The sequence below is a fragment of the Balaenoptera ricei genome, chromosome 5 (genome assembly GCF_028023285.1).
Source record: "Balaenoptera ricei isolate mBalRic1 chromosome 5, mBalRic1.hap2, whole genome shotgun sequence".
NCBI classification, from domain to species: Eukaryota; Metazoa; Chordata; class Mammalia; order Artiodactyla; family Balaenopteridae; genus Balaenoptera; species Balaenoptera ricei.
Genome location: NC_082643.1, coordinates 142,291,323 through 142,315,081, shown reverse-complemented (window position 1 = coordinate 142,315,081; position 23,759 = coordinate 142,291,323). Strand labels below are relative to the sequence as shown.

General features: G+C 56.6%; 1 protein-coding gene and 1 non-coding gene across 8 annotated transcripts in view; both read left to right on the top strand.

The window, feature by feature from the left end:
* The window catches only part of NSD2 (nuclear receptor binding SET domain protein 2), a 77,371-nt gene extending 56,581 nt beyond the window's left edge, over nt 1–20,790 (top strand). For 5 of the 7 annotated variants that reach the window (XM_059923746.1, XM_059923744.1, XM_059923748.1 and 2 more), the window contains exons 10-22: nt 3,266–3,397; nt 3,552–3,675; nt 3,946–4,146; nt 4,968–5,147; nt 5,530–5,686; nt 5,818–6,023; nt 6,935–7,038; nt 8,408–8,677; nt 9,563–9,679; nt 17,406–17,547; nt 17,836–17,942; nt 18,778–18,982; nt 19,685–20,790. In XM_059923746.1, coding sequence (XP_059779729.1) covers nt 3,266–3,397; nt 3,552–3,675; nt 3,946–4,146; nt 4,968–5,147; nt 5,530–5,686; nt 5,818–6,023; nt 6,935–7,038; nt 8,408–8,677; nt 9,563–9,679; nt 17,406–17,547; nt 17,836–17,942; nt 18,778–18,982; nt 19,685–19,938 — 2,199 coding nt within the window. In that variant the 3' untranslated portion in view covers nt 19,939–20,790. Of the gene's footprint in view, nt 1–3,265; nt 3,398–3,551; nt 3,676–3,945; nt 4,147–4,967; nt 5,148–5,529; nt 5,687–5,817; nt 6,024–6,934; nt 7,039–8,407; nt 8,678–9,562; nt 9,680–17,405; nt 17,548–17,835; nt 17,943–18,777; nt 18,983–19,684 lie in introns of those variants that run through there. The other 2 variants (XR_009503411.1, XR_009503412.1) reach the window with 2 other exon arrangements.
* LOC132366796 (small Cajal body-specific RNA 23) lies at nt 17,173–17,299 on the top strand. The gene has a single exon (XR_009503523.1). It is a non-coding gene; the product is annotated as a small Cajal body-specific RNA 23 (non-coding RNA).
* Nucleotides 20,791–23,759: the final 2,969 nt, after the last annotated feature.

Here is a 23,759-nt window from a genome sequence, read left to right as displayed (position 1 = left end):
GTTGGGACAACGTTGGGTTGATAGGACGTTTTAGAGACTCATTTTATCTGTGATGAGGGCTGGCCTTGCGTCTGGAACAGCAGCCCCACGGCCTGCCTGGCCACCACGTGGTTCTCCCTGGCACCTTCTGGGGCTGTCGGTTCTCACAGGAGCTGCCTGGTTAGAAGGTGGGTGTGAGGACAGTGCCAGGGTGTGTTCCCACGACTCAGACCTGGACTTTAGGGGCAGCTAGGAAGGGTCGAGCTGTGTCATCTAGAGGGGTTGCTTTAATACAAATTCAATAACTTTTGTTTGAATTGTAGTATTTCAGGTGATGAATGACTAATTTACAAATTACTTTAATTCCACCCTAATATTTCACTGTGATATTAACTTGGAAGACCTGTTTGAGATTAGTCTTTTGACTTTAAACTCATTAAATCTCCTGGGCACAGGATTCGTATCATTTGTCAATCCAAAATCCTATGTGAACACACTTCTAGTTATCTATTTCTTCCTTTACAAAAGCGTAACTTAAACATAAAAGTAATGTTGGTTTATAGAAATATCTGTTGTTCAAGGTCTGTAATTGTATTTTTAAAATGATGTAGTGTTCAACTTGTGAAGGGATGTGTTTTGTTAAAAGATTTGAACCTCACTGTAACTCTGTCCGAGGCATAGGGGACTGCTCTCCAGCCCCGGCAGGGAGGGACCTGCCTGGGATTCACATAAGTCGCTTCTCGAAGTTGGTTTAAATGTGTTCACTAGGTCACATTATGTTCGTTAATATCATCCGGAAAAATCCCTGTAATGATCACGGAGACCACATTCTCTGCCCGTAGAGGAGTGTATTTCTGAGGCCAACGGGCAGTTCCGTGCTGTCGCATACTGAGTAGAGTAGAGTGTTTTCAGACTGGAGGAAACTGGAGAGTCAGGAGCGAAGTTGCTGGCCGAGCAGCCGCGGGCGTGGCTCTGGTGGACTCGGGCGCGGCGGGGAGTGCCCGGCGGTCCGCGCCCGTCCACCCGCTCACTGCGGTTCTCTCTTGCCGAATGCACCCTACCTATTGGATATGGAATAGACCGTAGAGGTCGTAGCCTGAGATTTGGGACTGTGTTGGGACCGTGCAGGTGAATGTGTCGCTTTCACAAACGCATCTCCGAGTAAGTGCCGGCCCCTGGTGCCCGTGGAGGTGGAGCCTGCAGCCGGAGCCAGGTGCCCGCCCGCTCTGCCCTCAGACCCCCGGCCGGCCGTGTGCTAGGGGTCCGCTGAGTCGCGGGGAAGGGGTGCGGTGGGATGGAAGCTGGACCCTCCCGCCCCCGTCACGGACTGTGCTGTTGTAAGGTCTGATGCTGTGTGTGTATCTTAGACCCATCAGGACATGCGCCTCGTGTGTGTCGTGAACATTTATACTTCCATTCAAAGTATGTATTCAGTGTTTATTTCCTCAAACCAGACTTTGTTAATTTAGGAAATATCTCCAAGTGGAAACGTGCTCACTTTTTCTGTAAATCTTAAATAAAAGGTGCTGTTCCTTCCTTTGACCCAGGACTGGTCTGTGTTTTCTGTCTTTCTCTCCGTGCATTTTTTCTTTTTCTTTTTTCTTTTTTTTTCTTTTTTCTTTTTCTTTTTTTTTTTTTTTTTTTTAGCTTTTAAATTTGTTGCAGCCATGTTGAGGGAAGAACCTGGGTTGGTGGGTCGGGCACCGGGCTCTTCCCTGGAGCCCACGTGAAGGCCCTTTCTTTGGGCCTCGGTTCTCAGGCGGCCTAGTGGGACCGGGGCCAGCGGGGCTGCTTCCCTTCCTGGTGCCCCGGCTGCCCCAGCACCTGCTGCAGACTCGCCTCAGGTGCTCGCCCCCATCTGTGACCCTGCATCTGACGGACACGTTGAACTGGGGTTTGAACCCGGAGCATTCTTCCAGTTGACTGCCTTCTTTCGGGTGTCAGTGTGGAGGGTTAGGAGGTGAGCCGTAGGGGAGGGCTTCACTGGGCAGCCTCGCGGCAGCGGGCTAACACCTGTGCTTTAGTGCTGTTCACGCTGTCAAGCCTAGGCGGGCGTCCAGGCTGGCACGGTGGCCCACACACCCGTCACCCTGCCACCGGTGCCAGCCAGCCAACACATCCCTCGAAAAAGTCAGCCCACTTCAACCCCAGGTGTTAAGTCAGCAAAACCCCTCTGTTTACCAGGGGCTCTTCCTTCCGCCCCCTGTAATTTCAGGGAGGTGAATCTGGGAGAATTTCACTGGTGAGGCTGCAGAATCGGGTGAATGGCCTGCTGGGGTTTCTTTTTGTTTTTTGGTGTTTTTTTTTTAAAAAACAGTGTGGCCCGATTCAATTTCTAGCTTTGTGTTCACTGGCAAGCAGCAAGCCTAGATCATAATTACTGGTTGCTGTGATTATTGAGGTGTACAGGAAACGTAGCTTACACGTTTGCCCTGTTGAAAAATTCAGTTTTCAACATTTATTTGGTAAACATCAGATAAATACCAAATGTGTTTTTAGGCTTTAAAACAAACCTGAATTTGATATATGAGAAAGTTTTCTGACTAAAGATTTATTGATTTCTATTTAAAGATTTGCTATTGCTGGTCAAGTGAGGGAAAAAGCTGTGTACAGTGATGAGGGGAGGCTGTAGGCCGGCCTCACTCATCGCTGGTAAATGAAGGCGAGACGGACGGAACACGGCCCGTGAGTCACTGCATTTGCTCCGAGTCCCCGTCTCTCCGCCTGTCGCGCGGACTGCCGTGGGCACAGGCGGCAGCTTGTGCCCCCTCCCCACCTGGCCCCGTGGGGGGAGGCGAACGGGCGGGCGGTCAGTTACGGGTGCGACGAGTCTGGAAGACCGGCTCCTGACCTCGGTGAGCACGCGCTTCCCGACCGTCCGACCACGGCCGGAGTGACACGATCGCGCCACCAAGGCCTGCACTTGACACAAAAGCGTGTTGGGGGTTAACTTGTTTCCCTTCCCTTAAGGTAGTTGAACCTTTAGCAGATCGGGTAAGAAAAGCCAAGATTCTGGGTCCCCAAGCCCATCTTAGGTCACCTACTAGACCAAATTGGGTTTTCATAAAAGTTACTTCACTTTTAAGGAATGGGGAGAGGCTGTTAAGCCTTGTGCCCCTTGTGCACATTGTGTACCAAAAATCAAGCGGGTTGGAGCCCGTTTCCGAATTCGTACACAGCTTATCGGCAAGTGTGTCGTCACGGACACCGGTGGTGCCGCGTGTGAGGGGAGCTGGCGGGGCTGCTGGCGGCCACTATGAACTGTCGTCCGCCTCCTTCCTCCCAGGTCTCGGATGGCCCCGGAGACGAGCCCCCGGAGTCCCCAGACGAGAGTGCGGACGAAACCCAGACCGAAGTGTCCGTCTCGTCTAAAAGGTCTGAGCGAGGAGCGACCGCCAAGAAGGAGCACGTGTGTCAGGTGAGGGGCGGGCGGCCTCCGACGCAGCCGTTCGGGAGCCTGGCCTCGTCGGCCCTCCTCCCTCCCCTCGGCCGGGGCCCCAGAGCCCCGGGGGTCGGGGGATCGTGTGGAGTTTGGTTTCTCACACCTGGTCTCACACCCCTGTCGCCCGCAGCTGTGCGAGAAGCCGGGCAGCCTGGTGCTGTGCGAGGGCCCCTGCTGCGGCGCCTTCCACCTGGCCTGCCTGGGCCTCTCCCGGAGGCCGGAGGGGAGGTTCACGTGCAGCGAGTGCACCTCAGGTACGCCCCGCCCCGCCCCGCCCCACCGTGCGCTCCGGCTCTCGGCCTCGGCCGCCGCCCACCTCCCGTCCCCTGGCCGGACTCTTCAGAACTGGTGCCGTGTCGGGAGGACACCCGGAGCCTCCCCGGGAGCCCCCAGGGCTGGCCGTGGGGCACCTCCGCAGTTGGTTTGCCCGGCGGGGTTGGAGGAGGAGCCGGTGCTCCAGCCACGAGGAGCTGCAGCTCAAGTCCTGTTCTGTGCCCCTCTCTCCGCCCCTCCGACCCCGTCAGGGATTCACTCGTGTTTCGTGTGTAAGGAGAGCAAGACCGACGTCAAGCGCTGCGTCGTGTCGCAGTGCGGGAAGTTCTACCATGAGGCCTGCGTGCGCAAGTTCCCGCTGACGGTGTTCGAGAGCCGGGGCTTCCGCTGCCCTCTGCACAGCTGCTTGAGCTGCCATGCTTCCAACCCCTCGAACCCAAGGCCGTCGAAAGGTACAGACGTGAGCGAGAGCCTCCGTGCCGGTTTGACACGGTCCCGGGCGCGTAGAGGGCAGGCAGGGGCTGTCAGGCTTGTCACCACAGAGCTTCACCCCTGATGTGGATTTGGAGGAACGGTTGGTGGTTCTTCTGTCACTGACTCCACACGGGGTGGGGATGGGGGGGTTAGGGTCTTTCTTGATGTTCTTCCTTCCTTCCTGCCCTAAATGTCGTCTTAAAGATCCCTGACTTTAGGAGTGGGAGGCCTTTGAGCCATTTTGATAGATTCTATTTGTTCTGGCTTTAATGGTCCTTCACGTGCGAGAAAAATATTTTAAAATCCCGTCAGGTCTACGTTATGTCACGTTAGGTGTGTGGGATTGGGGGTGGCGGGTTACCTCTGCTTCCTGACGCCAGCGGTTCTCAGCCAGCCCTCCAGGGGGCACATGGCCGTGTCTGGAGCTGCTGCGGGGGGATGTGCTGGCGCCCAGCGGGTAGAGGCCGGGGTGCTGCTAAACACTGTCCCGTGCACAGGACACCCCGCGGGTCCCCGCTGGGCCAGCAGTGCCCAGGCCGAGGAACCCTGGTTGACCTCATTTTAGAAAACAGCGTTTTAAATGCCTGACGGTTTTCTGACATCGTTTTGAAGCACCGTCGCCTTCAGGAAATGTGTTTTCATGACGTCTAATAAATATCCTTACCCTCCCACTCTAGTTATTTTTTTCATCAACTGCTTCAGGTGTATTTCCGCAGCAGCCCTGCAAACCTGTGGAGGCTTGGTTCCGTGGAGTGCCCTGCTCAGTGCCTTGGGCTCTGGGGTGTCTCTCCTTCTCCAGGTAAAATGATGCGGTGTGTCCGATGCCCGGTCGCCTACCATGGCGGGGACGCGTGTCTGGCGGCGGGCTGCTCAGTGATCGCGTCCAACAGCGTCATCTGCACGAATCACTTCACCGCCCGGAAGGGCAAGAGGCATCACGCCCATGTCAACGTGAGCTGGTGCTTCGTGTGCTCCAAAGGTGAGGAGCGCCCCCGCGTCCAGCCCTGCGATTCCATCGGGGCCGTCCGGACGGTCAGAGTGCTGCTCCTCGGGGCGCTCCCAGGGCCGAGGGTGGGGGGCCGGCTGCAGCGCCTCTCAGGCTCTGGCTCTCCACCCTCCTGCCGCCCCCCCACCCCCGTGCGTGCACGTGTAGTCGCATACGTGGTATCTCTGAGTTAACCGTGACCGTTTCACAGGCTTATGGGACATCGTTAGTGGTGAAAACAAAACGTGCTTTGTGTTTACATGCAGGTGACTCTTTTTTTAAGCTACTGTCTGAGGGTCAGAGGGTAAGAGCTGTAGACTGGGAAGGCCGTCGGGCTGAGCCGGGCGGGTGGGGCTGAACGGCGCCCTCTGTGCAGGGGGAAGCCTGCTGTGCTGCGAGTCCTGCCCGGCGGCCTTCCACCCCGACTGCCTGAACATCGAGATGCCCGACGGCAGCTGGTTCTGCAACGACTGCAGGGCCGGGAAGAAGCTGCACTTCCAGGACATCATCTGGGTGAAGCTGGGGAACTACAGGTGTGGGAGGAGGCGCCTGCCCCTCTTTCCTTGTTCAAATGTCTTCTTTTACTTTACAGAACTTAACGCATTGAAATTACTGTCACTCTCTCTGAAGAGTCTGTGAATCCTGTTTTTAATATTTATAATAGATGGTGGCCGGCAGAAGTTTGCCATCCCAAAAATGTTCCCCCAAATATTCAGAAAATGAAGCACGAGATTGGAGAATTCCCTGTGTTTTTCTTTGGGTCTAAAGATTATTACTGGACGCATCAGGCACGAGTGTTCCCGTACATGGAGGGGGACCGGGGCAGCCGCTACCAGGGGGTCAGAGGGATCGGAAGAGTCTTCAAAAACGGTACGGAGGTTGGTTCCCAGGTGGTCGGAAACAGCGTGCTCGGGTGCCTTTGCTCATCCTGATTTCTGCTGCCAAGTGTTTGACCTCTGTAGAAAGTGCTGGACTCAGCATTCTAGCTGTACCTTACATTTGAAAAAAGTAGGTCTGTAGACTGGTTTGTTGAAGCAGAGGGTAAGAGGTAATGTTGAATGACTCTCCTAGCATTGGTCTGTGGTGACTTTCACTAACACGCATTAAAACTACTTTTAAGAAATTATCTGCGTACTAATTTCCAGGAATTCCTTACCGCTTGCCTTTACGTGAGATGGCGGCGTGCAGGAAACTGGCCTGCGGTCCGGGCCTCGCGCACCGGCTTGTGGGCTCCCTTTGCCCATGAGCAGACACTCAGGTGCCCCGAGGGGCAGGTGTGGGCAGGTCGACAGGACGCCCTGCACCCGACTCCACAGCCTGGGTGGGGACAGAGAAGACGGCGCGCAGGTCTCGTTCAGGCGACCAGAGGGAACGGGACGGGCGGCAAGTGAGGACGGCGGGGAAGTGGGGCCTGTGCCCTCGCCCCCTCCGGGCAGGTGGCCGCAGGCCCTCTGCTCGCCTGGGGCCTCCGCACAGCTGACCCATCAGCTTTCTCAAGGATTGTTACGAAAGAGAGGTCGCCGGACGCGGACGCGTGGGGGCTTAGGGTCGGCTGGCAGGTGCGGAGGCGGGATGCGCTGCGCTCCCTCGCCGAGAGGCCGCACCGAGCTGCCCCCGGGTTCTCTAGCCGGCGGGCGTCCCCGAGCACCTGTCTTAAGGAAACCGCAGACAACACTTAGCAGGGAGATGGAAGTTTAGACTAAACCGTTAAAATACAGAGCGTAAAGGGTGGACGTGTTTAATTGCTAAAATCTTTCACTCACACTTTGTTGACTTTTTAGCACTGCAAGAAGCCGAAGCTCGTTTCCGTGAAATCAAACTTCAAAGGGAAGCCCGAGAAACGCAGGAGAGCGCGCGCAGGCCCCCGCCCTACAAGCACATCAAGGTGACCATCCTGGCGGGGCTGGGGCAGGGGGTGGGGGTGAGTCGCTCTCAGGCCCGCGGACTCTTCCTCCCCAGGCTGGGCTCAGCGGCCAGGAGGCTGGCCACAAGCGAGGGTCTGTGCCCGGGGCAGCTGCACGAGGTGTCCTAGGCGGGGAGAAGATGCCGTCGCCACCCGGCGTGTCCTTTGCCAGGCGGGGGGACGGAGTGTGGGCAGGGGTTTCTGCCCAGGGGGTCTCTGCTTTGCCTTGGGGTGAGGCTCAGCCTGCTGGTCAGCGGGGGCTGGAGCTACGGTCCTGGCCAGGCCGCCTGGAGTGGGAGGGGCAGAGGGACAGGCCGGCCCCCCGGGCCGCGCACGCCGTCACCGAGTGCCGCAGGCGGGCTCAGATGAGAGGTGGCCCCCCCAGGCCAGTGCGCGGCCGGAGCCCCTGACAGAGTGCTCTTCCGCCTCGGGGGGTGTGGGGAGCGCAGGAGGGCGGGCAGGGGCCGTGTTCCCCAGTGCGTGGGCCTGGAGCCCCGCAGGAAGCGCCAGCACCTGGCGCCCCGCAGCCGACCGCGCTCGGCAAGCCGGTGCACCCGCACCCCGTCGCCCAGGGCCCCGCGGCCTCTCGACACGTGCTGGCCACCTTCGGGCAGCTCAAGGGCTCAGTCTTTGCTCCTAAAATCTGGACTGCGGTCAATGTCTGTGTGAAGGAAGCATTCCCTGTACTAATGTGTGTTTAGTCTTTTCTTTGGGATGAGTTCCCAGCAGTGCAATTACTGGGTCAGAGAGTATGAAACTGGGATTCCTGAGGCCTATTCAGATTTTCCCCCAACGCGCTGGCATCGCTGCAGTTTCTCCCTCAGCAGGGGAAGAGGGCGCCTCTCACCACGGTTTCCCTAGAGCTACTCATTTCTGCTTTAGTGTCTTTTCAATTCTCTGCTGCTTTATCCTTTGCTCTGGTTTCTTAACAAGGAGCTGTGAGTTGACGAGGGCGGGGCTGCCGTGTGCCCGCCTCCTTGGGCGCCTTTGTGTGCTGGGTGAGGGGGTCTGCGAGGGGATCAGGTCTCGTGGCGTTGGCTGGGCGCCCCGTGTCACTGAGCGGCCCCACGCGGTTCTCTCTCCTGTGACCGTGGCCTGGCTCTTGGATGAACGGAGAACACAGCGCTAAGATGAGCCGGCGCGGGGGGTTGGGGGGACTGTCCTGCAGCCCACCTTGCGAAGCTCCCAGGGCAGGGCTGGGCCCGCCTCCGCCTGCCTCCCCGCCGTGTCCCCACTTGGCCTGAGTCTGAAAGGCCACCAGGAGGCTTGGGTGGGTGGGGCAGGCACGGCAGCCGGGACTCTGGAAGCTCTCGTGGGTGAGTAGGCTGAGGTGGCCGGCTCTCGCCTGCAGGTGAACAAGCCTTATGGGAAGGTGCAGATCCACACGGCGGACATCTCCGAGATCCCCAAGTGCAACTGCAAGCCCACCGACGAGAACCCCTGTGGCTCCGACTCGGAGTGTCTGAACCGCATGCTGATGTTTGAGTGCCACCCGCAGGTGTGCCCCGCGGGCGAGTTCTGCCAGAACCAGTGCTTCACCAAACGCCAGTACCCCGAGACCAAGATCATCAAGACAGACGGCAAAGGCTGGGGCCTGGTGGCCAAGAGGGACATCAGGAAGGTGTGTGTGTGTGTGTGTGTGTGTGTGTCCCCAGGGCTCGCTCGCCACTTCCTCGGACTTGGCTTTGCTCGTGGTGCTTTTGCACTCATGTGAGAACAGTATTTCAAAAATGGTTTTTGAGTTGTTACAATTGAAGATTGTAAAACATTACATGAAAGATATCTATCAGAGTAAAACCCTTAAATTCCTTGAAACGTGCCTTCAGTCAGAATTCTGACGGCTGCTGTTGGGAAGGGAAAGGTTTGCTTAGAAGGGCAGCCGGGAGGGTCGCCAAGCAGAGCGTCGTGGACGCAGCTCCCGTGGGGCCGTCCTGGGACGGTGCGGGACCAGGTTGTTGGGAGGTGACAGGGACCACGCACAGCCTGTCTCCGCTTGCAGGCTGAATGGCGGAACTGCGTGCTTGCTGCAGCGAGCGCGGGCAGCCTCAGACCCAGGGCTGTTCTCGGCTGATCCCCAGCAGCGTCGAGGAGCCTGCTTTGAAAGAGCAAAGCCCCAGCAGCCCTGTGCCTGCACCTGCCTTGCCTGCTGGTTCATCCGGGCTCTTGCAGGAGAGCTTGTGGGAGTGTTTCTACCCCTTCTCTGTCTCTGCTGGGGAGGTCGAGCGGTGAGGGTGGGTTCTGTGGGAGCTGGGGGCTGACGGTTACAGCGCCCCCGAGACACAGGAGTGCTGGGAAGCAAGGGTTAGCGCCGCTGCTTCCAGAAGAAGGCTCAGGTACAGGCTTCACTGACAGCCTTCACGAAACACGCAATCGCCCAACTTGGCCGTCATGTCCAGGGACTTGGCGAGCCCCTGCCCGACGCCTGCTCCTGGCGTGGGCTCTGGGCCCCGGTGCTGAGGCTCGGCCGGGCCGTTGGCCGTCAGCAGCGCACCCTTCTGGTTTCCAGGGAGAGTTTGTGAATGAGTACGTGGGGGAGCTGATCGACGAGGAGGAATGCATGGCGAGAATCAGGCGCGCTCACGAGAACGACATCACCCACTTCTACATGCTCACCATAGACAAGGTAACGCGTGCGCCTTCTCCCACTTCTACACGCTCACCATAGACAAGGTAACGCGTGCGCCTTCACGCACTTCTACACGCTCACCGTAGACAAGGTAACGCGTGCGCCTTCACCCACTTCTACACGCTCACCGTAGACAAGGTAACGCGTGCGCCTTCACGCACTTCTACACGCTCACCGTAGACAAGGTAACGCGTGCGCCTTCACGCACTTCTACACGCTCACCGTAGACAAGGTAACGCGTGCGCCTTCACCCGCTTCTACGTGCTCACCGTAGACAAGGTTAACGCGTGCGCCTTCACCCGCTTCTACGTGCTCACCGTAGACAAGGTAACGCGTGCGCCTTCACCCGCTTCTACGTGCTCACCGTAGACAAGGTAACGCGGTGCGCCTTCACCCGCTTCTACGTGCTCACCATAGACAAGGTAACACGGTGCGCCTTCAGGGTCCGTGTCTGTCCGCACGGGGCTTTCTGGGGCGTCGGACTGCGCGCCGGGCGATGCTGTCATGTCACCTGCGTAGGTGTGTTTCAGGCACCTGTGCTCGTCTCCTCAAGCGCAGTGTCTTCTGGCCACCGCCTGAGGGCCAGGGTGACCGGCCCTCGGCGTGGGGCTTCCTGGAGCGTCACGTGTCCCTCTGATGCGTGACGGGCACACAGAACAGTCTTTCCCAGGGTCAGAGAAGAGCAAGATCAGGGGAATTGCACATCCTTCCAGGTACATAGTGGAGTCTTCTGGGGTGCTTGTTAGGTGTCTGAAGCCCAGGTTTGTGAACATTTGTCTGCTGCAGGGGTCAGCATTCTCAGCAGGTGGGTAAGACGATTTGTCACGAGTGCGGGTGGAGAAGAGTGGGCACATCCGGGACACTGGGTGCCCAGCTGACAGGCCCCTTCTGGTCGCTCCAAGGAGACACAACCCCAGGAGGTGGCAAGTTTACGTACCCTCTGCCATCCCCCCTCCTTTCTGGGGGGGGGGGTGGTGAGGGGGTGGTGGGGGGATTAGAAATGGGAACCCTAGGCCTGTGCCTTCCTGTGTTTAGGCGTCTAAATTTGAACTACTTACATGTTGTGAAAAATGCCAGGTTGATCACTTAACATACAAGTTAGTCCCTGAAATGATAATTCACCGAGGGCACCTGGCTGAAGCCAAGATGAAGTCCATGACGCATGAGACGTTGAAACAATTCATACCTCATCCATTTCCTGCAAGACTAAAAGATAAGCCATACCTCCCTAAACGTGTACAAATGCAACAGAACAAGATCTCCGTAAGCAGACCCTCACATAGAAGGCTTAGCTTTTGGTGAGAATCTGAGGGAATAAGATTAAATCTGAAAGAAAGGATTAAATAGACATGTTACAGATGGTTAAAGCCATAAAAGGAGATTTAGAGACACAGGAACAAGACATTGAGGGATAAATCAGGCAGATTTGAACCAACAGTTAAAACTGGAAGTTAACATATAGTCATTGAAATAACCCAGTGGATGGGTTAAGAAAAGTTAGACCGCAGCAGGGAAGTGACTGCAGTAGAAGGAGCGTCCGAGAATCCGTCTGGACGCGCGGCACAGGAAGATAGAGCGATGAGGCGGAGAGATGGAAGACAGACGTTCAGTAGATGTTCCAGAAGGAAGACGGGAGACCTGGGGGAGAGGCAAAGTGGAAAAAGAATTGTATGGAATCTCTGTGACATGGATCATTTCATGGATGAAGCTGAACAAGTTTTGAGCAGGATAGATAAAAATAAATCTATACCTAGGTATGTTGTTTAAAAAAAAAAAGCCTGGGAGGATTAACCAAGATGGCGGAGTAGAAGGGCGTGCTCTCACTCCCTCTTGCGAGAGCACCAGAATCACAACTGGCTGCTGGACAGTCATCGACAGGAAGACACTGGACTTCACCAAGGAGGATACCCCACGTCTAAGGACAGAGGAGAAGCCACAGTGAGACGTTTGCATTATCTCAATCAAGTCTTACTTTTAAGAAATTAAGAGATATCTCTTCCATGTTAAAAAAAAAAAGAAAAAACAGCTATTATTGTACATCTACTATAATTATAAACAAGATTCAATTACCAAAAAAAAAAAAAAAATCTTGGGCTTCCCTGGTGGCGCAGTGGTTGAGAATCCGCCTGCCAATGCAGGGGACACGGGTTCGAGCCCTGGTCTGGGAAGATCCCACATGCCGCGGAGCAACTAGGCCCGTGAGCCACTATTACTGAGCCTGCGCGTCTGGAGCCTGTGCTCCACAACAAGAGAGGCCGCGATAGTGAGAGGCCCGCACACGGCGATGAAGAGTGGCCCCCGCTTGCCACAACTAGAGAAAGCCCTCGCACAGAAATGAAGACCCAACCAACACAGCCATAAATGAATAAATAAATAAATTTAAAAAAAAAATCTAAAAAACTGAGCTACAGAAAATACGGCAATTCCACTCGTGGGCATATATCTTGGGAAAAGTATAAATCGACAAGGCACATGCACCCCAACATGTAGTGCAGCCCTGTTTAAAAGATGCTAGACTCGGGACTTCCCTGGTGGCACAGTGGTTAAGAATCCTCCTGCCAATGCAGGGGACACGGGTTCGAGCCCTCGCCTGGGAAGATCCCATGTGCCGTGGAGCAACAAAGCCCGTGCGCCACAACTACTGAGCCTGCACTCTAGAGCCCGTGCTCCGCAACAAGAGAAGCCACCGCAATGAGAAGCTTGGGCACCGCAACAAAGAGTAGCCCCCGCTCGCCGCAACTAGAGAAAAGCCCGCGCGCAGCAACGAAGATCCAGTGCAGCCAAAAATAAATTAAAAAAACAGATGCTAGGCTTGGAAGCAACCTAACTGTCCTTGGAAGGAAGAATGGATAAAGAAGATGTGGTACTTATGTACAATGGAATATTACTCAGCCATAAGATGAAGGAAATAAGGCCAGTTGCCGCAGCTCGGATGGATGTAGATACAATCATACTAAGTGACATAAGTCAGACAAAGAGAAATATCATGTGATATCACCTAGGTGGAATCTCAAAATTGATACAAATGAACAAACTTACAAAACAGAAACAGAGTCACAGATTTAGAAAACAAACTTATGGCTACCAGAGGGGAAAGGAATGGGGGGGGGGGGAGTATAAACCAGGAAGTTTAAATTAGCATACATGCCCTTACATAGAGAAAATAGGTAATCAATAAGGACCTACTGTACAGCACATAGAATTCGACTCAACACACTGTAATAACCAAAAAAGAATATATGACTGGTAAGAATCTGAAAAAGAATATATATTTGTCTCTCTGTAAGTGATTCAAGTGGATGTACACCAGAAAGAAACACAGCATTGTAAATCATCTACATTCCATTATAAAAATAAAGTTAAGGTACATAAACAAACAAACAAACAAACAACAACAACAAAAAAGCCTGTAAGATGCCATACACTACAAAGATGAAAAGCAACAGAGAGGGACTTCCTTGGGGGTCCAGTGGTTAGGACTCGGCGCTTTCACAGCCGAGGGCCCAGGTTCAATCCCTGGTCGGGGAACTGAGACAGTGCAGCCAGAAGAAAAGGCAACAGAGAAAAAAAAGAGCATGTTCCCGGGAACGACAGTTGGATGGTCAGCCTCCTTCAAGTATGATGGAAACCAGGGACACTTCTACTCCTCAGGGAAAAAACCCTTGACCCCGCACCTCGCACCCTCCAGACAGGGACCAAGCGAGCTGACCATCGGCATCACGTGGCGGAGGAGATAGTAAAGGAGGTTCTTCAGGGGCTTCCGAAGTTACGTGTGAGGCGCGAGAAGGATGGTGGATAAGAGGCGGTGCGCGTGCGGGTGTGGCGGTCACAGGTGCTGAGCGCTGGTGAATGCGGGGCAGCGGGGCCGGGGTGGCGGTCACAGAGGGCGTCAGAAGAAAGACGAGGCCAGTGTGAGCTGCGTGTTTAGTGTGGATGGAGGGGAGACTTCACTAACTCGTGTTTTGTCGGGAATACACAGGAAATGACTGAGTAGAAATGGAAAGTGTAACTTCCACCTTGTGAGAGAGTGGAAAAGGGCATAAAGAAAAGTCTCATTCACTAGAAAGTGAGGGAGGAGGGAGGAAAAAAGGAGAAAAGATGGTAATCAGGAAACACAAGGTAGGGAGTTCGCTGGCAGTCCCGTGGTTAGGACTCAGCTCTCACTGCCCAGGGCCCTGGTTCGATCCCTGGTCGAGGAACTAAGATCCCACAAGGTGCTGCCCCAAAACCCCTTAATCTATAAAAATTAAATTAAAAAATCTATACACAGGATTTTGGTAGAAGATGGTGGTGCTCAATTCCAAAGCAGCAACAAAAAGATACACAAAGTACATCTTCAGTGAAACTGAGGAACTCGTCACCCACGAGCAGACGGAAGGCCCTGTCTGAGAGCAGGAGACTGGAGGCTGAGGGGCTACAGAGTTGGCGCCTCTAGGCCGCCCCCCGCCCCCGAGCTGCCTTCTCCCAGCAGAACCGAGCGGTCCCGACTCACCTCCTTGCTGCCGACAGTCGCACAAGAGGATGAACTAGTAGATGTGTATCCAACGGTCTCAGAGAAAGAAGGGTGGGTGGGGTCCTGGGGACTTGTGGCGACAGGCCTCGGAAGGACCGTATTCCAAAATAAGGCAGCTCTCTGTGAGGCAAAGAGAGGGGGCCCGAGGCTCTGGAGGCTGGGGAGCTGTGCGCCGTCAGGCGAGCGCAGAGCGGGAGCCCAGAGGCAGGACACCCAGAATCCAGCCGACAGCTGCTCCAGGAACCCCAGCACGCTTCGAGAAAATCTGATGATAAAGAGCAGCAGAACCTCCCTGTGGATGGGGAAACGCGGCCACAGAGCTGGGAACGTCACGCCCCAGCAGTCAGCGTGCATTTCTAGAGCATGCGGGGTGAGAGACGGCCAGCTAGCAAGCGGAGCTGAACCTCGAACTCGGAGACCTGAGGGGTGAAACGAGCAGCAGCCAGAGCGTTTCTGAAGCAGAGCTTAAGCCGCCTGGAGCAGCTCCTGAGCAGGCGCAGGACGGACAGGACACGGCGGGAAAGGAGGGTTAGGAAGAAGGCGCAGCCAGCGGGCAGGCCAAGGGGGGTCTCTCTGCATGACCGGAGTCTAGGTATTGAAAGAATACCCTGTATTTCAGGGGCAAGCCATCCAAAATGGTCAACATAATAAATATCTTATTAAAATTACTGGACATAACAAGGAACCCTTCGGCTAGCTTGGCCAAAAAATTGAGTTACTTATAAGGGGAAGAAAGTGAGGCCGTCTCGAGGCTTCTCATGGCGGACTCCAGCGCCTGAGCACAGAGGAGCAGCACTGATAAAGTTTTCAAGGGAAGAGTGAACTGGAGACTTCCTCTCCCGCCGACTGGTTCTTCAGACGTAGATGTCAGAGTGACAGGTGTGGACACGGGAGCTAAGGGCACCGGTCCTTTGGGGGAAGCTGCTGAAGGACGGGTTCCAGGCGACCCCCGCAAAGCGACTGGCGGTAGTACAGGTATCGGGAATTTGTGCCAAACTGTGACTCCCGACAGCGACAGAGAGGGGAGGCCGGAGAGGGGGGTAAACTCACCTGTGATGCTGACGCCCAAGAGTCAGAGCTGGCCAGCCACGCTGGGGTAGTTGTCAGCATTTGTAAGTATTACGGTAAGAATGCTACTGAAAACCGGGTTGCAAGGATGGAGGTGGGTCAGGGGAGACCGTTGCAACAGGAGCTTACGGGCGTCGTATGCAGGCAGAGATGCCCTCGATAAAGGGCAGCCAGCAGGGAAAATAAAACAAGGTTCCCAACATAACAGGAAAATCAATATTTAAAAAACCCCATTACTTCATAGTGAAAGGCTTAAAACCCAAATAAACAAGCAAACTAGATTGATAGAATCGTGCCCAACATATGAGTCATATTTGTAAAAGGGAGTTGGATTAACTCATCTATTAAAAGGTTTCCAGATTGGTTCATAAAGCGAAGCCTATTTCTCCGCTGTATCTAAGAAACAGAGAAATCCTGAAGGTTGAAAATAAAATTGTACACAAAGGTGTGTCAGGTGAAGTCAAATTAAAAAAGAATTGTTCTCAGACAAGGCAGAACTTGGGCCCCAGCACATTCAGTGAGATGGAGGAAGGCCTTTTAACGTCAGAAGCGCCGCCAGGGGGCTTCCCTGGTGGTGCAGTGGTTGAGGGTCTGCCTGCCGATGCAGGGGACACGGGTTCGAGCCCTGGTCTGGGAGGATCCCACGTGCCGCGGAGCAGCTGGGCCCGTGAGCCACAACTACTGAGCCTGCGCGTCTGGAGCCTGTGCTCCGCAACAAGAGAGGCCGCGATAGTGAGAGGCCCGCGCACCGCGATGAGGAGTGGCCCCCGCTCGCCGCAACTAGAGAAAGCCCTCGCACAGAAACGAAGACCCAACACAGCCGAAAATAAATAAATAAATAAATAAATGATTAAAAAAAAAAAAAAAAAAGGCGCCGCCAGGGACCAGGATACGTCCTGCAGGGTGTGCGCCAAATAACAGCAGCAACACCCCCAGAGCCACAATTCGCGGAGGCACAGGAGACAGCCAAGTGAGGGGAAGTCTACTGTGGATTCACCTCTTGGAGCGAGAGGTCCTAGGCGGAGAATCAGCGTGGACTAAGCGCCGACTGAAAAGAGCAGCAGCCGTGCAGAGAGCCTGTGGCCGCAGCGGTGTGACAGCGGACTCGGGCAGCAGCGCCCGCTTCATCAGCAGAGGGACAGCCGGGCGCCAGCATCTCGGCCCTGAGGAGCCGACGCAGCGCTCAGAGCGAGTTCGGCGGTTCCTTTCAGTGAGGCGGGAGCACACTGCAGAGCAGGCGCTCTGAGGCGCGCCCACCTTCAGAGGAGCAGCTAGCGTCTGGGTGCGAGTGTGTGGCTGAGGCGCCCCCCCCCAGGGCCGCCCGTCCAAGGCAGGGGAGCCTGGCAGGCGTCTCGATGCTGCGCTCCTGGGGTGCCCGTGTTTACACACGTCCTGTCCCCACTCACAGACCCCGTGTGGCGTTACCGCGTGGCTGTGATGCTTTTTGTGGCCTAGTTTTAAGTGCCCTCCCGCCTCCGGTACATCTTTCTCCTGTTCCTTCCGGTCGCGCGGTCGATGAGAGACCCTTAGGGTGAGGAAGCCGAGGTCACTGCTCCCCGATGCCGGGCGATTGCATCGTCTGGGTTTTGCCACAATAGGTGTAAATCTCCGCGTACACACGGGCGCTTGCCTTTCAGGGGGTCAAGTCCCGGGAGCACGAGGGCGGGACCCTCATCGCTTTTGCCCGGGTGCATCTCAAGACTGCTTCTGCCGCGGGGGTTGGCCCCCCTCCCATCAGCCAGCGTGGCCTCATGGCCTCAGGACGTTCTCCTTGCTTCCTCCACCGCTGGCCTGTCTCAACTTGCTGGCTGGTTTGTGTCGTAAGCGGTCAGTCTTGTCCTCTGTCAGGCTGTTGGTGTCCGGCTCCCTCGTTTGCCATCTGACGCCGGGGAGCTCGGCTCACTGCCCCCTGCTCACCAGCGCTTGGTCCCTCCATGTGGTGCTGACCTGCCTGCCCTCCGTGAGCAAGAGAAACAGGACTGGTTTGGGGGTGTCCCGTCCGAGTGGACCTGGGAGACCACGGTCTCAGTACAACACCAGTTGTCCAGCACAACGGTGACAGTTCCCTTTGAATGAGAACGTGATGGCTGAGAGTTGACCACGTATGTAGATGCTGCTTGAAACCTGAGTTGTACCTTACAGGACCGTATAATCGACGCCGGCCCCAAAGGAAACTACTCCCGGTTCATGAATCACAGCTGCCAGCCCAACTGCGAGACCCTCAAGTGGACGGTGAACGGCGACACTCGCGTGGGCCTGTTTGCCGTGTGTGACATTCCTGCAGGTACGGTGCCCCCGGGGCTCCCCACGGGGCTCCCAGCCGAGCGGGCCGGTGGAGGGGCCCTTGTCCGATACTGCCTGTGGCCGGACCGCCAGGCTCGGGGAGGGCGGGCGGCTGGCGATTTGGAAGTTGTGTTTTGTTTGGAACGTGCACCTTGCAGCGTGGACTCGAAAGCCGTGCGGGGACAGTACAGGTGCGCTGAGAGGCGCAGGGCTCGTAGACCTGATGCAGGCTTCTTGGCAGTGTCGGGAGAAGGGCAGTGTCTCAGTGTGGCTTGTCTCCCTCACCCAGGGACAGAGCTGACCTTCAACTACAACCTCGACTGTCTGGGCAACGAGAAAACAGTCTGTCGGTGCGGGGCCTCCAACTGCAGCGGGTTCCTCGGGGACAGGCCCAAGGTGAGCAGTGGCGGGAGCGGAGTGTGCCGGGCGGGGCGCGGACGGCAGGGGAGGCCAGGCGTGAGACTCCTTGCTGGGCTTCTTGCTGGGCTCACGGGCCGTGGCTGCCCCCGCAGAGGCCACAGGGTGCTGGGGCTCACGGCCTGGAGCCGGGAATCCAAGGTCACAGCCTCCGTACTCCCCTGGGGCGGGTCTGCCCCCGGCGCCTGGCGGCACGTGGCGTTCTGCCTGCGTGTCTGTTTCCGCGTCTCTTTCCCTCTTTCACAAGGACGCCGGTTGGTCATACAGGGTTAGGGCCCACCTGCTCCACTGCGACCTCACCCCCACTGCTTTACATCTGCAGCAACCCTACTTCCAAGCAAAGTCACATTTGCGATTCCGGGAAGGACGTGGCTTTGCAGGGGGACACAGCTCCGCCCAGCACACTTAGCCCCTTCCCTGTGCTGGGTAAAAGCCGGGCCTGAAGCCTCTGCACGGCCACAGGCATCCAGGCCCAGAGGTGGGCTGTCCGCAGCAGGCCTGCTGCTTCACCTGGCGTTTTTCATTTGTTCTCACAAGACGCGCCGCGTGGGGAAAGAGCCTGCCCTGGGCCGCATGTCCGCTGAGCGGCGCTGCGGCCGGCGGCCTGTGTTGTTTCCTACAGGCAGTAAACGGGAACACGTCGGTCCCCTGCCTTTTCCCTGTCGGCTGCAGACCCCCACTCTTCTCCTGTGAGACCATCGTCAGGGGTCCCTGGCGCTCCCGACCTTGACCTTGGCCCTGGTGACCCCTCGGGACAGCTGGCCTCAGTGCACGCAGTTCCCTTGAGTGAACTGCATTTATTTCTTCATTCTAGACCTCGGCATCCCTTTCCTCGGAGGAAAAGGGCAAAAAGACCAAGAAGAAAACCAGGAGGCGTCGAACGAAAGGCGAAGGGAAGAAGCCGTCTGAGGACGAGTGCTTCCGCTGTGGTGACGGCGGGCAGCTGGTGCTGTGCGACCGCAAGTCCTGCACCAAGGCCTACCACCTGCCCTGTCTGGGCCTGGGCAAGCGGCCCTTCGGTGGGTCCCCAGCCCGGGCAGCCGAGGCCAGACCACTGGGCGCAGCCCTTGGGGGCCGGCACGCCTGGGTCTCGGCTGGGAAGACGGGGAGGGGCTGGGGCTGGGGCTGGACTCTGCCCTTCAGAGAGATGACGGGCTCCGGCGTGCACAGAGCGGCCGTGTCACCTCGGGAGGGAAGCCGAAAGGCCCTCACCCGGAGACAGAAGCAGAAAAGCTAGAAAAGAAGTCAAATGTGTTTGACTGTAAAACAGAAACAGAAACACTGTGTGTGGCACAAGACGATGCAGCAGGGCCAGCAGGCAGGCGGCAGAGAGGCTCACGGCGGGCGTGCTGGTTCTCCCAGACCGCACTAAGAGCCTTTGCGGGGGGACGCCAGAAAGATCCCAGAAAGATCGGGGTCCCTGCAACACTCGGCCCGGCTGCACCCCCGTCACCGGAGAGCAGCCGGGGCGGCAGGGCCCCCGGTGCCGCTGGGCCATCTGGGCTCGGGGGTGGGGCCTGCTCGCCGCCCTCCGCCCCCCAGGCCTCTGAGCACCAGCTTTAGCTTCTCTTTACCTTTTGACACTTGCGTGGAAAGCAGTGTCTTGTTTTAGTTTGTGTTCATCTGACTAGACTGAGTTTTAGTGTTCAACCATGAAAATGTTACAATGTTACAAGTTGCCATTCCTCTCTTCTGTCTGGTGATACTTTGTTTCGTTGCAGGGAAGTGGGAATGTCCTTGGCATCACTGTGACGTGTGTGGGAAACCTTCCACTTCATTTTGCCACTTTTGCCCCAATTCGTTTTGCAAGGAACACCAGGACGGGGCAGCCTTCAGCTCCACCCAGGACGGGCGGCCGTACTGCGGCGAGCACGACTTGCGGGCAGAGCCGGCCGAGCAGCCCTGCCCGGAGCCCAAGTCCAAGGGGAGGAGGAAGAAGAGGAGGTGCTGGCGGAGGGTCACAGAGGGCAAATAGCGCCAGGCCGGGGCGGGGTGAGATCGGGCGGCCCCGGGTGGCCGGCCCGCCCTGTGGGCAGAGGGCCGGAGGACGCCGCCCGCGGCCCCCGGGACGCACGCACAGGCCTCCTCGGGAGGGGGCGCCTCCCGTCACTGAGCCATCCCAGCAGCGCCCGCTGCGCCGCACTGACCGTCCGAGCCGCGTGGTTCCAGCCGCGAGGTGCGGACGCCCCAGGACAGACAAGCCTGACTATGCAGCATCACGGCTACACTTGAATCTCAGAACGTCAAGGTGCCCTCCCGCTCTACTTTCCTGGGTTAGCGCCACGATGGAAAAGTAATCGGCATATGAAATGTTTTTATCTCCCCTGAGGTGTATAGAGTAGTGTTTTTTCGGAGGATCACTCTTACCTCTTTTAATCTTGACAACGTCACCCAGCCTGCTTCCCCGTTGCCGTCACTCAGGAGAGGAGACCAGGGTGGGGCCTGGGCAAGGACTCAGACCCCGAGTGCCCTGGGAACCATGGTTTTGATGATTTTGCTCTTAGGAAACAGCTGTATGATTTCTTTTTTGTACTAATGTGAAGTTTTTCCTCAAAATGCTTCTTTTCCATCCTAGTGAGGAGCCGGCCCCAGGACGGTGCCTAGCGTAGTGTTGTTGGGGGGTGTCCCCTGTAGTTTCTCTCTCCGCGGACGCGAACCAAGCGCTGCTGCCACGTCGGCCTTTCAAGCCCAGGCTCACGCGGGGCAGCCTCGCCGGAGGGGCTCATCACTTGGGGGAAGAGTTTGTACACTTTTTAGGTTGGCTTTTCTTTACCAGTTTCTGGCTTTTATTCTCAATATATTTTTGCTAAACTTGTTTCACAAATTACCACCGACTGAAATGCGTGTTTACTGATGCGTGTGTGACCCGCTGAGCCGTGTGACGCGGCAACTTAGGGAAACGGTTTGTCCGGTGCTCTGCCCGGCGGCATCTCGGGTGACCGTCGCGCAGCAGGGCACTGCTAGGTGCCCCCCCCCCCCCCCGCCGGGACGTGGAGCTCGCAGGAGACGTGTGCGTCCAGGCGCCCCTCTCGGGCTGAGGAAAGAGCGAGTTCAGGAGCATCGTCACCCCAAGTGACTCCGCGCGTGCTGTGGGCCCGTTCCCGGGAAGCGTGAGCCGCGCTGGGCAGACGCCCTCGGCCGGGGCCCCTCGGCGGAGCGCTTGTCCTGGGACTCGGGCCGGCCTGCCGGGCGTGGGCACCCGGCCTTGGGACAGCCCGGCCGACACTGTCCCCGGGGAGATTTCCACGGACCGTTAGCCCCACGCGGGGAGAGTCTTCTGCGGAGCACGGCGTTCCCCGTGGACCCCGCGACGCTGGGAGCGCCCTGCCAGGAGCCCGTGTGCCTGCCTGTCTCCACTCGCGATGGGAGGGAAGGGGACACTCGGCAGCAGGTGCTTTTTTCTGACCTTTTCTTCTTAAAATAACCTGAGGAGAACATCTCCTCTGCAGAAGAGTTTACACAGCTGTTCTTGAAAACTGCCACTGAGGTCTCCTGTTTGTCTCTCTCACCGTTTTCGCCTCGGAGAACTGCAGGATATACCAACACTTGGACCCAAGTTCACTACTGCTCCGTGGTTCTGCGACGTGAGCTGTGGGGGGAGGGGGGGGGGCGGTCTCGGCCAGGCCGGGACCCCCGGGGAAGCACCTGCTCCAGGTGCGAGGTGCCCGGGCCTCCCCGAGCGTGGACTAGGAGAGTCGGCTGACCGAGGCCGTCCCGCTGGCCCTTCTCCGGTGACCCTGGGGCAAGTGACCGTACGTAGGACCAAAGGAAAGACAAGCCGTGTCCTCAGCTGGTGCTTCTGCAGGCGGCTCGGTTCTCTCCGGAAATGCGCCTGCTCGGGGAGACGCAGGGGCCGTGGGGTATTTCAGTTCAGAACTCTCGTCTCTCTCAAATGGTCTTTTAAGAAAATACTGGATTGACGTAGATTTATGCTCCTCAGGCCCTGAACCTGGCGCCTGCGCGCTCTGGGGCTGGGCACGAGGGGCGCCGAGGCCTGGTGCCAGCATAGCGGCCGCGGTTGCAGCCCCGCCCTTCAGAGCCAGGGGCCTGGGTGGGGGCTGCTGTCACTTGCCCTTTCCTGCCAGTAAGGGACTTGTGCCTAAGTCAACATCAGAATTGGTTTTGCAGTGCACTTTGGGGGGCAGGTTAACTTATTTTTGTATTTGACGGTAGTAAAAATGCTGTGTGATTTTTGAGTCACTTTGCTATTACTTCCAAATTCTTTTATAACCTTTCTGAAGGAAATACTGGAAAACTTATTTTAGATATGGTTGCCCTCTTTCCGAAAACTGTTAAACTAATGAGCAAATAACACTAACTCTGAGAATCTCTAGAAAACCAGTTGATGGACCTGAGCGCAAGGCATTGGAGGAGCAGTGGGGCTGGAAGGGCCCTCCCGACGGGGCCGAGGCCTTTGCTCCGCGTCGGAGGGGAGCTTGCTTTGGGGGAGTCGGTCTTTCCCGAACATCAGCTTCAGTCCTTTGTCGTTAATGTGAAGCAGAAACACAATGAAAACCGCCCACACGCCTCAGGATTCCTCAGCGTCAGGAGCTGACCGGGACCCCTCATGTGTTGTGTCGACGCCAGCGCAGGCCTCTGGACACGGGGACGCTTCTCTCCGTGGGGGTCGCAGGCCCATGTCCAAAGCGGGTGATAAGCTGCAAGCACCACGGGGAGGCCGCCTGGCGCCCCCGCCCGGGTCCCGTCCTCCGAGGATGCTCAGGACCCCCTGCCTCACCCTCAGGTCTGCGCCCCGGCGCCTTCCCAGTGTTTCCCTTGACACATAAACTGCAGTGTGTGCGGCGCCATCTTCTAGAACTGCCGTATGTCCAGGAATAAGAAAAGATAAGCCTGTTTTTATGAAAGGTAACACAGACGACTGTCAGTTGCCGAACTCTTGATCCTGTGAGACGTGTAGCGTTTGATGAATGAGTAAAGTGCTGTGTCCGCGGGCGTCGTGTCCACCGCACCCTGTTGAGATGTGAAATTAAACAGAAACCTCAACGTGCCTACTGGTGTCTCAGCGTCGCACGGAACGAGGCCAGGCTCCGCCTTTGGGGGGGGTGTACCAGGTGCTACCGCCAATTTTGACAGACTTAAAAAACTTGAAATTCACTTCTGGGGGAAGATACTGAAATGTAGATTTGAGAATTGCTGGTTGCGGGGAAATAATAGGATTTAAGGTCGGAAGTTGTGTTTGGAAGATTGTGTATGAGTATTTTTGTATTAAAAAATTTAAAGGCTTTTTTCTTTATGTGGGATTGCATTTTGAAGTTTGGGGCTCTCTTCCATTTCCCCAGTCCCTTTTCTTTTTTTTTTTTTTTTGGTCACGCTGCGCCTCATGCGGGATCTTAAGTTCCCCGACCAGGGATGGAACCTACGCCTCCTGCAGCGGAAGCACCAGGGAAGTCCCGTTCCCAGTCACTCTGAGTTGTCTGTCAGTCACTCTGAAGCATCTGGCACAGTCCCGACATCTGGGGAGAGGCCAGCGTGGCCTTGGAAGTATAACAAGTATCGTAGATAGTGAGTGTCGTTCTGATTTGGGGGAAAGGCTTTTCTTCCTGTTAATTATAATTTGGTTCCCAAACCCCCCTTAAACGTGACAGAGTAGGGAGAGGAAGCTGCAGACTCTTCTCAGCCCCGCAGGTGGTTGAGCCCCAGGCCCCTTTGATGTGCTCCCCACGCCCGCATCGTCCAGGAGTGACCCCTGGGCTGACCCCAACGTCACCCACCCCAGAGAGGGCCTGGGGCCCCAGAGCAGAGAGGTCGAGCTGGCTGGAAACACAGCTCTGGTGC